Raw genomic sequence first — 12,845 nt, 5'->3', positions numbered from 1 at the left:
CTTTTGCTTATACCGGTTACGTACTATGTTTCCAGAGGATCGCCTTTTCATTTCAGGCGTTTCATTGTATTACATCGACAGCGTTCCCTTTATAAAAACAGGGAGTCGGATTTAAATGTGTATCTAAATACATTCCATCCACTGCATTCTACTGACTTATTGACGACTTACTAGTTAATTTTCGAATTTTATTATATATTCATATATTTTATTTTATAGACTTTAATCTGTATCAGGCAACAAATTATCAAAAAATCATTAACACGTAGAAACATGTCTTTAATATACTAATTAGATCTATATAAAACTTGTATAATGCATGTACATGTGTAACATAACGCAGTGTCTCCGTTTCACATGATGTTACTCTCATTTCTCACCCACGTGTGGGTACCCATGGAAGTTAAAATTAACGTCGTTTGTCTGCAAAAAATATATTCCAGAAACATACAACTAAATAGTGGTATTTCATTGTATCGGGCAATTATACTAACTGAATAACTGATCTTACTTTAACTAATACTTTGCCAAAATGCGAGTATTGTTGTGAAATGTAGAAGGGATCTAGAGCTTCCTGTGCTTATATAGCAGGTTGTCAATATGTATAAGATACAAATTGATGTGAAAATATCTGGAGTACTCTTCTGAGAAACACGGACCTGTTATAGCTGTCCAGTTGATTTAAATATGATGAAAATAGTCGACTTTTCAATACGCTCAGACAGCCAATAGGACCCTTATGTAAAATGCTGAGCCACCCATTCATGTATGTTTTCTTTTTCATTTTCAGTGCTCTGGGGAGGCGGAGTATACGGACGATTTGCCGGCCTATCCGGGACAGCTGTATGCTTCATTTGTGACAAGTACCGAAGCCAATGCCACAGTACAGTCCATCAACTCGGACGAGGCACTAGTAAGTTACTACGCACTGTTAAAAGTATACGAGCAAGTTAATCTTAATTTTTGTGACGTCATAGATATCTTGCAGTACTGTAAAAATATAATGTCTATCAGCGTATACACTGAACCATTTAATAAAATTTGAATACAACATTGTTGTGAATGATGCAATTTTTATACAAGTATTAATTATTAATTTGCCTATGTTTCTGACATATCCGAGGCTATAACCTTTTAAACTAATCCGGTTATGTTGGAAATGGTTTAATAGATCTCTTAATATACACTGACTAAATAGCTTGCCGACCAATAGTAATGACTTCTAGCACACAAGCCATTCAGTAAGAGTTCTCTGAAATAGTAGGTCAAAGGGCAAGGTCATAATGATCTTGGGACTGAGAATGGGAGTGGCCATCATGGCGCAATACGTGTTTTACAAACAGCTCTTGTTTTCGTGAAGTTTTTACTTTAAAAATAGCCTTACAGAATTTAGTGTTGATCTATAGACCAGTTAATAGTAGAAGCTATTGACCGGCGATTTATATTAGGATTCGTTTAATATTGTTTTCCATCATTGAAAGACCGGGTGTATCAATCTGTGTTATATTTTAGAAAATTGCTGGCGTTGTTAAAGTGCTGACGTCATTTGATATTCCACAAGGGGCGACCAATGACGTACAGTCACCAGCGTCGCCCTCACAGGAACTCGAACCTGAGGAGGTATTTAATCAATTAGTTGTATAAGTAATATAAAAATATTTTCTTTTACTTATATTTATTACATAGCAGCTGTTTGTCTGTACAGTTCACTTTATATACGAAAAGAGTTAGCTGGTTTGCATTTAAGAGTTGCTTCCTATTTTAGTTCTCTTATTCATAGGATAGCGAAAAGCTATTCTACTAAACAGGGCGTCGGCGGCGTCGTATTCGGCGTCACACCTTTGCGTGCAAGTTCATATCTAAGTACTGGACTGAAACTTCACGCAAGTCTTTCTGGTAATCGTACTTGTTGGAACAACCAAATGAAGTAACTCTGATCAGTTTACAACAAATAATGGCCCTGTCTCGAATACTTAAAGGCGTACGCTAGAATTCCCTGTATATGAGATGGGCGAAAATTTTCCCAATAACAGAATTTCTTTAAACTTTGGATATTGAAGGACAATCATCTAAGAAACAAAAAAATGCAATAAAAATCATAGGTCACCGGATTCGAAAAAGAGTTATCTGTCCTTGAAAACGTCATTTTTGGGGGAAATACCGTTTTCAATTTTGGTCCAATGTTTAAGAAATGGATAAAACTGTTTTAAACAGATATCAAAACATGTATTCAATTAAGCGGGTATTTGACTTTTTTATTATTAGAAGGGGCTGTCGTCATGGGGACCCGATAAGTCCTTACATTTTTATTTTATGTGCCGAGATTTTATCATTCAAAATTAAAAACAGTAAGAAAATATAAGGAATTGTAATTGGTGGAGTAGAATATAAAATAAGTCAGTTTGCAGACGATACATCGTTATTGCTAGATGGGTCTGAAAACTTTTTGTACTCTACTTTAGATGTTTTAAATGAGTTTGCAATGTATTCCGGTCTAAAGGTGAATTTTGAGAAAACACATGTTGTGTGGACCGGTGCTTTGAAATACAGTACAAGGTCAATAAAAACAAGATGGAAATTAAATTGGGGTACAAAATCATTTAAACTGCTGGGTTTGAAATTTCATATTGACCATAAAACCATGTGCGATATAAATTACAAAGAAAAAGTTGATAAAATAAGGAACGTGATTTCGTACTGGAACAAAAGAAACCTTGGCCGGATAACTGTTGTAAAATCTCTTATTTTACCATTGCTGACACATCTTTTCATGTCTCTACCAAATCCCGAAACACAGATCTTACAGGAATAAATAAACTGTTTTTGGACTTTGTTTGGCAAGGGCCGGCAAAAATTAAAAATTCAGTTGCAGTAAAGGAATATGCAGAAAGCGGATTAAAAATGCTTGACGTGTACGCATACATGAAAAGTTTAAAAGATGTATTGCGTGCATATTCTGAACTGATTGAAAAATCTGAGATAGCTAAGGTGGACAATTTTCTTGAAATGCCATTACTCTATAATCACTTTATTCTCATTGATAGAAAACCTATATTTCTGAAGTTATGGTATGATCAAAGTATTAGGTATGTGAAAGATATTATGAACAAAAATGGGAGTTTTATTGACCAACAAGAACTAGAGAGAACTTCGGATTTGAAAATAAATTTTCTTAAATATGCAGGAATGAAAAAGAGCAATCTTACAAACTTTTAAATCTGTTCGTTTAATGGATAAAATGTCGGATTTGAACTATGTTTTCCCAGTTATACCTTTTTTTTATGAAGCCTATTTTAAGTACAGACAAAGGAATAAAACAAATATACAGAATTTTTATTAAAAAAAACTCCGACAATCCAACGTCTCAAGAAAAATGGTGTAATAGCTTTGATATTGATAACGCTGAATGGAAACATTATATATATTTTAACCATAATATATAGTATAGCTGGGTTTATATGACGTGTAATGATACATATTTACAATGGTTACAACTAGAATTTCTCATAGAATATTAGGTACCAATGTTTTGTTATTCAAAATGAACAAGACTATAACCGAATATTGTACATTTTGTAAACGTGAAAAGGAAACTCTAGTTAATTTGTTTTGGGAATGTGGTCATGTAAAACATTTGATCACAGAAATTGAAAAACTTGCCAAGACTTATGATGATATTTTACGAATTGTAAATCCTTTATCTTGGGTTATCCATGAAAAACTGTATGTAATTATAACGTGTTGTGTTTAGAAATTAAAAAAATACATATTTTTCTGTAAAAGAAGAGATGTTATACCATCTTTACATGGACTTAAAGCAAGCTTTAAACTTGCTACCGCAATAATTAATAAAACATGTAGAGTATAGATAAACAAAAGGGATGGACTCTTGTAGAACTTCTAAGCTATTAAATGAAGTACACTGATGTTTTATTCGATATTTAATTTGAATTCCTTCTTAAGCACAAAATTATTGGTGTGGAGAAGAAACCTTTTATATGAATAATTATATATCTTGTTGATAAGTTTGTCATGTTGTTCTCTCGTAGTAAATGTTTTTTTGAAAGATATTTTAAACATTGTTGGTATTCATATTGTAAATGTTTATATTATATGTAACATTCAGAATTAGATAGACTTAGAACTGAAATGTAGATTTAAAAGCAGATAGATAATTGACTGAATATGTATAAAAATTGGGTAGAATAACAATTTTTTATAATCAGAATGTAGAATAGTAGAATGTAGAATGGAATAGTAATATTTATATAAAATTGTTAAATTATTATCAATGTATCATAGTTATATTATTAATCTGTTTTAAATCAGTTTTTTTTTTGTCAAAATGATTCATTTTGTTTAAACTTTATAGTAAGTAGTGACACCAATGTTGGTATAGTACTGAAAAAGCCATAGAGCTTGTATGTAATAGTTGAATTGAATTTTTCTGAATAAATTATACCCCACAAAAAAAAATCTTGCTTCAGTTTAATATAACTTACGACTCTCTTTGGGCTTAGAAATTGTAGTGAAAGTTTTGCCTGCAACTAACACGCCTGGTAATCTCCAGAATCATAACCAGTCGGTTACGTATAATGCTTCTGCTTAGGTGTCCTGTTATGATGGATCTAGTTTAAAAACATTGACACAGGTAAACAAATCTTACGTATTTTTCTGATATTACTGCAAATGAAAAATCGGCGAATGCTGTTCGACGCAGGATTACAGATACACACGATATTACGTGCAAGGACCAACTATTTGCTTCCTGTCAACTTTAGAAGTTGTACACATGATGACATTTCAGCGGTTTTGTACCAGCATTATCGCGTTCTGCTAGTGTTTTCGAACACATATAAGTTTTTTTGGCGAATAGTGGACACTCGATAGCCCGTGATTCTCGTGTTGGTGTTTTTTTTTAGAGTTGTGTTACTTCGTATTTAATGAAAACGTTTGTTGATAAACAATTACTGCTGTATTATAATAATAATTAAGGTCATAAAAATGAAAATATTTAAAAATGTACACTATTTATAAAATTACTACAGTTGTGGATGGGCCTTTGATAATTTGCTGTATAGAATATAGGGAAAAAGCTTGCGTGTTCAACATCTACCACAATATTAGTCTAATTTGCTTCAAACTTTCATCTTGATGTGCAGATGACTATAAAGGAATGTATTTTTGCTGTTACTATTTTTACCGAAGTTTTGACCCTTTGATAGTTTTGCTACATAGAATATAGAAAACAATCTTGTGTGTCCAACTCCTCTAACACTAATGAAAGGATATGGTTGAAAGTTTCAAAGATGAGACCTTGATGTGAAAATGACCATAAATAACGGATTTTTTCTGTGGCTATTTTTTTTTCTAGAATTATGGTCCTTTCTTAATTTCAAAAAATAGGTAGGCCATAGTGAAGAAATTTGGTATGTTCAACTCCTCATACACTTTTTGAAGGAATAGATTCAAAATTGCTCAGATGCATGTAACCTTGTCTGAATACAATATTTACTTCGAACGTTTAGTTGAATTGCCTTCATGTGAAGATGGTGGCTGTACTAAAAACTTTGCTATTTAAAGGACAGACAAGTATTTTACTGAGACTTGTACATTGTACATTGTCTATAACACATACGTTACATAAATAATATCAACGTGAAATTACACATAAATTTCATAAATAGTATCAACGTGCAATTATAAACGGTTTAAAGACATTATATAAATCTAAATGGAAAATGAATAAGTAATTTGATAAACCTTTATAAAGACTGGATGGAGATGAACAAATTAAATTCAACATTTAGAACATTAGAACGTGCACACAATGCTTCTTTAACAAATAAAGCCAAATTAATAAGTTCGGTTCTGTTGGTACTAGTTAACAATTGGATATATCTAAAAACTGATGGTCTAACATGATAAGTCTATTGACATATTTTCGCCGATGACGCTGTATGTGGGGGCATCTGTGTCCTTTAGACACAGTTCTTGTTTCTTTTCAAACACTCAGGTAGTCTAAACCAATGCGAGCAAATGCTCCATGCATGCATGTCATGAAAGTAACGCTATACATGTGAAGTAGTCTTAGAATAATTGAGTTTTTCCACGGCATATACGGATAAATTCGGAATTGTAAAATGGGGGCTGTGACATAACAAACATGATGTAACTCAGGGGGTAGGACGTAAATGGCGTCTTTCGGTGTTTTAAGTGAAGTACGTGCAGGTATAGCTCAAACTCAAACTCATTTTTAAATACTTAATATTGCACAAGTTTAGCATTTAGATTTAAATTCACATTACAATCTTGTTTAACCTATTTTCAAACATCTTTAAAAAAAAAACCCCTGATTCATACTGCACATTTTTACTTAACCATACATAACCAAAATCATGACTCATCAAGCAATTTTTAACAGCAGTTACCCAGTTTACATGCCCATTTGTATCATCGATTAACATCATATTATAGCATTTCTTTCCAAGTCATCGGGCATTTTCAGAATTTTAATCCAGTATTTAATCGACCTTTTGTATGTTGTTATGTATAATGGGTATCTACCACAGTCTCCAATAATGGTAACGTTTAGCACACATAAACCTTTTACATGCGTAATACTGAGCACGTTCTAGTTCGTCAAACTTATAGATGCCCCATATTTTGGAACCGTACAACATTCGAGGACATACTTTACAATCAATTTTTTTTAAAAAATACAGATTTTGACAATTGACCACAATTGTATAGTGAGTTTAGAATAGAGATTAGTACTCTTTTTCCCTTTAACACACAGGTCTTGAACCATACTATTCATAGATAACTGACTAGTAAATGTTAAGCCAACATAACAAAATTTATTTACAACTTCAATCTCAGCATCTTTATATGTCAATTTTTCATTCATCGCAAGTCTTAAAGACTATAATTTTAGTTTTGTTTTAATTTACTTTTAATTTAAATGTATCATAAAAAAACCTGACAAAATATTCAGTTGTCTTTGAAGGCTATACACTGTGTTCGCCATCATCTGCGAACATTAAAAGGAATAACTGAATAGCAGCTTGGTACCATTGTATACCACCTACGTTATCATTGGAAGAGAGCGTTCTAATTCATATAGAAAGAAACAGAACAAGATAGGACTGTCTGAACAACCTTGTTTTAAGCCAGTAGTACTCTGTATATATTCATTTCTTGAGCCATTACATCTAACACATGCCTTGACATTACGATACCCTGAAAACTTTTAAACAAATTACCTTTTACGCCATTTTCCTTTAAAATAAATCCATAAAATTTGCCTGTTTATAGTGTCAAAACACATGAAAATCCACAAAAGCAACATACAGTTTCCGTCTCTTATTTCTTAAAATCCGGTCTATAACATAAAATAAAGACATTAACAACAGTTGTATAACCTGTTTTAAACCCAGCTTGGTTTTCTGAAATCTTTTGGTACATTTGTACATTAATATAACCTCGAGACTAGAATTCCACAATATACTAGTATTTTACTCAAAACGTTTTTGTAACGAAATGCCTCTATAGTTCTCCACATTATTTATGTCGAGATGCTTTAATGCGAGTTTAACTTCGTCTTCAAAATGTTTGAATAAATTTTCAACATCATTGTTTGGTTAATTTATCGAAATATCAATGTTACCTCTATCATTATCGTTTGCAACTGTCGGATTTAATAAACCTTTAAAATGTTCTATCCAAATCTAAATGTTCTATCTAAAATGTTACTTCCTGTTCGTTAATGATATGTTAAAGTTTTGACCAAAATGATGCAACGTATTTTTTTTCTATCATTTCAGTTGTTCTCAAGTGGGAAAGTTATGTATTACGGACAGTCTTTAGCACTGGTGATTGCAGGTACGTTTATAATACACACGTTTTAAAAAAAGACGGACATAATTATTATGTGATGACACGTGCGTCTGTACATTCTCTGTCCGTCACACGTCACATTCCATGTCCGGAGCAGAATTTGATAGCAATTTAAGGTATTGACTTTAAACTTGGCATGTATAGGTAGGTGGGAATGAGACATGTGCAGAGCTCATGCACTAAGTAGGTGTGTCAAAGGTCAAGGTCATAAATGGAACTCAAGGGGTAAATTTATCCTTCATGTCCGGAGCATAACTGAATAATTATTCAAGGTATTAACTTTAAACTTGCCATAATAGAAGGCAGCAATATGGCGATGTGCAGAACCTTCATGTTTCGTGTCCAGAGAATAGCTTAATAACCATTTAATTTATTGATTTCAATCTAAGCATATAGGTAGGTGGATTTGAGACAATTTGCAGAGGGCATTAACCAAGTCAGTAGTCAAAGGTCAAGGACGCAGCCAGGTCAGATCTGCCCGTCATATTTTGTGTCCAGAGCATAACTTAGCTTTTGCTAATTTTGCTTTTTTTACAAAATTATACCCCTTTTTAGACTTTAAATTTTTTGTAAAGGTTTTATATATGAGCTTGTATCTCAGTACTCACTGATGGGAATTGATTGAAACTCCAAACACTTGTTCGTTGTAATAATCTGACATGCAATGCACAGGTTTTATAGGTCTACTTTGCATTTTTATAACATTATGCCCTATTTTCAACTTAGCTGTTTTTGGTTAAGTTTTTGTATGTAAGCTGCTAGCTCAGTACCCAGTGATGGGAATGGATTGAATTTTCACACAATTGTCCATTGTCATAGAATGATATGCATTGTTCAGGTTCAATAACGCTGTTTTGCGATTTTACAAAATTATGTCCCTTTTTTACTTTTAAATTAATTCAGTTGACAAAGCTGTTGAATAGTCGAGCGTTGCTATCCTCTGACAGCTCTTGTTTGTTCTCTTTTTGTATTTTTGAATACCCAGACATTAACTCCAAAAGTACTTAAGAGAATTCTATTAAACTATTAAAAATTCTATGGAGTGAAATATGTGAGTGAAATTCTATGGAGTGAATTATATGTTACACAGAGAAAGTATAAAGCGAATGTGCTATAATTCTATCTTCAGGAATTATACGTGTACGGATGAGTTTCATGGTAATGTCTGGGTTCTTTTGCGATTTGAGAGTATTCTTATAATAGTTACAAGTGTACATGTAGTTTGGTAGAGTACCTGTAATGTATTGTTTCAGAGAGTCAAGATGCGGCAGACCAAGGTGCTAGAGCTGTTAAAGTAACTTACAACAGTATACAGACGCCTGTCATTACTATAGATGATGCTATTGCAGCAAACACCTACTTCAAGAAACCTTCACCGGACTTCACAATTGGAACACCAGATCGTATGTGTCTTTTTGTTATGTAACGGTTGACACAATGTCTCTTGTCAAATTCTCGCGGAGAACATGCGCCTCGTCCGGGGATCGAACTTATGACCCTGCGATCAGTACTTCAGCGTTCTCGATACTGAGCTTAGCATACGTGTTAGATTATGTTCTATTTAAGAAATAATATATCTATGTCTATATAATATATCTCTTGTTGAATAAAATCATTTTTTGGAGTTCAGATGCAAAGTCATGAAGGGTGCAGCCCGAATGATTAAATAATACGCCGCTGAACGATTCATCACAAATAAGACATTTCACAACGCTATCCAAGGAATACTAGATCTAACCTCTGGCTCTTTATTTAAAAGACATTAACCCCTTTTGTATCCATTTTTTCAGCAGAAACCTTCTTGCCACTGTCATGAGTATCTTAGTAACAGCATAACGAAATAAAAATTCACAAACCACTTTTCTATGGTGACATCAACTGAATGACAATGTTTCATCTTGACGTTACTCTCCCCATTTTGGCATTTTTTGCAACTTCAAAATGGCATCTACATAGTTTAGCGACATTATCTAAATTACTTTCTTGATTACATTTGTAATATGACTTGCCGTTTTTAATGAGACATTAAATTCAAACTAAAATCTTTGTGTGACATAACATAATTAATTAAGAATGTAATGTAATTTCAAATTAAGTGATTTTATGGGAAAAATGTTTTGTTTTGAATGCAAGAATGAGTGTAACAATGGAGAAATATTTCATATACCTCTCACTGGTATGTGACATTAACCATTTCACTGGTGTAATATTGCTTATATCTGACAGCTGACATTTACCATATCGCTCGTGTAATATTACCTATACCTGACAGCTGATATTAACCTTCTTGCGGGGGTCATATTATCTATATCTGGCAGCTGATATGAGCCTTCTTGCTGGTGTCATATTGCCTATATCTGACAGCTGACATTTACCTTCTTGCTGGTGTCATATTATCTTTGTCTGGCAGCTGATATGGGCCTTCTTGCTGTTGTCATATAGCTATATCTGACAGCTGATATTAACCTTCTTGCTGGTGTCATATTACCTATATCAGGCAGTTGATATTAGCCTTCTTGCTGGTGTCATATTACATATGAGCCTTCTTGCTGGTGTCATATTGCCTATATCTGAGAGCTGACATTAACCTTCTTGCTGGCGTCATATTATCTATATCTGACAGCTGACATTAACCTTCTTGCTGGTGTCATATTACCTATATCTGGCAGCTGTTAGGAACCTTCTTGCTGGTGTCATATTGCATGTATCTGGACAGATGACATGAACCAACTTTCTTACTGATGTCATATTACCTACATCTGACAGGTGACATGAACACTCTTGCTGGTGTAATATTGTCTATACCTGACAGCTTAATTATATTTAATGATAATGTGTTCGGAAAAAAAAATGCCAAAAAGTCATTTTGAATTTTTTTTTGGCCCTGTGGCAATGAGCCATCAGCAAGGTGAAAACTAACATTTTGACATTTTAACCTACCTCTTCCAGATGACTATTTAATATTACCTATCTTTGTTCACACGTCCCTGAAAAACGAAAAGGTGACAGAAGGCAATGAATATGTTAAAAATTATTTATTTAAATCCATATTATACACATGTATTTAGTGTTCTTCTATGTTTATATCAGAGGCCATCGCCAGTGCCCCACATCAGCTAAATGGTACGTTCGCCACCCAAGAACAGATGCACTTCCACATGGAAACACACGTATGCAATACAAATATTATTCATCGAGTTAAAGTTGACTTATCTCTTGCTTGCTTTATTTCACATTGCTATTTTTTTCCACGATAAAATTGTACCAACATGCAAACCGACCATAAGGAAAAATTGTAAAACTGCATAAATGATATTTTCATTAAAGCTGAAGTCCGGATTCAAACCTACATCGGCGTGGCGGCATCGCCTAGCAACAACAAATGCGACAAGTCAACAAACTGACAAACTTATGTTAAACTTACAAAATAAATGTAGTAATATAGAATGGTTGTGATTTCATACTTGTACGTGTGAGCGTACCCATAAGTACAAACGTCTAGGGTGTCAATGTTCAGGCCATTGCAAGCTATGGTACAGCATTACACGTTGAAGCAAACTGACAACATTTACCCACCGGATTAAGTGGCGTACATAGGATACAGTATTGGTCCATGAGACATAATTATACACTTAATTATATTACAATGATAATGTTTTCGGAGAAAAAAATGCCAAAAAGTCATTTTGAATTTTTTTTGCCCTGTGGCAATGAGCCATCAGCAAAGTGAAAATTAACATTTTGACATGTACATTACTTCCAGGTCCGCATTTGTTAATAAAAATATTTTGTTACTAATGGTTAGCCGTCTTTTGGGCAAGTGAATAATCATTCAGAAAAAAATACTTCAAAGGCCATTTGAAAACCGTTTACAGTTTACAACAAGCGAACAACGGCGTACGAAACGATAGTTTTTTCTCTATCCAAATACATCCCTGTAAGTTTGCATGTAGCCTGTTCTGACCGCTCGTAATGCTATTTTTAACTGGTGTGTTTCAGGGGAAAGACGAAAAATTTGTGACATTTATTCGGATAGAGAGAAAACTACCGCTTCGTACGTCGTTGCTCGATTGTTGTGCATAAACGGTTTGCAACTGGGCTATGAAAAAAAATGTTCTGAATAATTTTAGTAAACGCTTTCTGAGTTATTATTATTATATTTAATGATTTACTGCACATACACGTTTACGTACACATACGAAATTCCAATCACCCTAACGTTTATTGTGTTGTTATCGTGCGAACTTTTACTTTGTATCGGAACATAAACTAGTTTCATGCATTACCCTTTACAACTTTTATCGCAAACCTATAACATGGTTATAAAAAATAAACTTTTGAACACTTGTGCACACTAATCAAATATATCCTAAAATATAGTTTTACCATTCTGACACAGGCCAGCGTCTGTATGCCTACAGAGGACGGCTTTGATATTGTGACAACTACACAATGGCCAGATGGAATACAACAGGCAGTCAGTACGGTAACTGGAATACAGAAAAGCAAGTAGGTGTACAACAAGGGCTTGTTTCAAAGAAATTTTTCCATTTTCCCACCATCATTGTTATGGCTGTTTAATTGCCGTTTACTATGCGGTAAAATTTAAATATTTCGTCCTCGCGCACATTTAACCCGAGAACAGGAATGTTTTATTGACGCAGCTACTTATAACAATGCCAAGACGAGCCCCGTCTATCAGCAGGTAAATACGGCAATATTCGTGTAAGGATACTGCGTGTTATATTCGTGTTACTCGTTTCGTTGCCCGTGGGACTTTTGGCCGTACAACGCAAATATATGAATATGAAACAATATGATAGAATTTCTAATAATAGTTTGACACATCTTTAAAGGTCTGACATTCTTTGCAGAAATCTGCTCATTGTTGTTTATATGTGTTTAAATATTGTATGTTCAAGAATCGTGTGTAGATATAGAGTGTG

The 12,845-nt window shown here is 33.6% G+C and overlaps 1 protein-coding gene across 1 annotated transcript in view; it reads left to right on the top strand.

Moving 5' to 3' along the window:
- The window catches only part of LOC123536061 (xanthine dehydrogenase-like), an 85,725-nt gene that overhangs the window by 30,859 nt on the left and 42,021 nt on the right, over nt 1-12,845 (top strand). The window contains exons 16-21 of the mRNA XM_053529220.1: nt 791-913; nt 1,513-1,620; nt 7,827-7,884; nt 9,153-9,302; nt 10,990-11,069; nt 12,299-12,408. Of these exons, the coding sequence (XP_053385195.1) occupies nt 791-913; nt 1,513-1,620; nt 7,827-7,884; nt 9,153-9,302; nt 10,990-11,069; nt 12,299-12,408 (629 nt within the window). The remainder of the gene's footprint in view (nt 1-790; nt 914-1,512; nt 1,621-7,826; nt 7,885-9,152; nt 9,303-10,989; nt 11,070-12,298; nt 12,409-12,845) is intronic.

The sequence above is a fragment of the Mercenaria mercenaria genome, chromosome 17, assembly GCF_021730395.1.
Source record: "Mercenaria mercenaria strain notata chromosome 17, MADL_Memer_1, whole genome shotgun sequence".
Classification (NCBI taxonomy): domain Eukaryota; kingdom Metazoa; phylum Mollusca; class Bivalvia; order Venerida; family Veneridae; genus Mercenaria; species Mercenaria mercenaria.
This window is presented reverse-complemented; position numbering and strand designations above follow the sequence as displayed.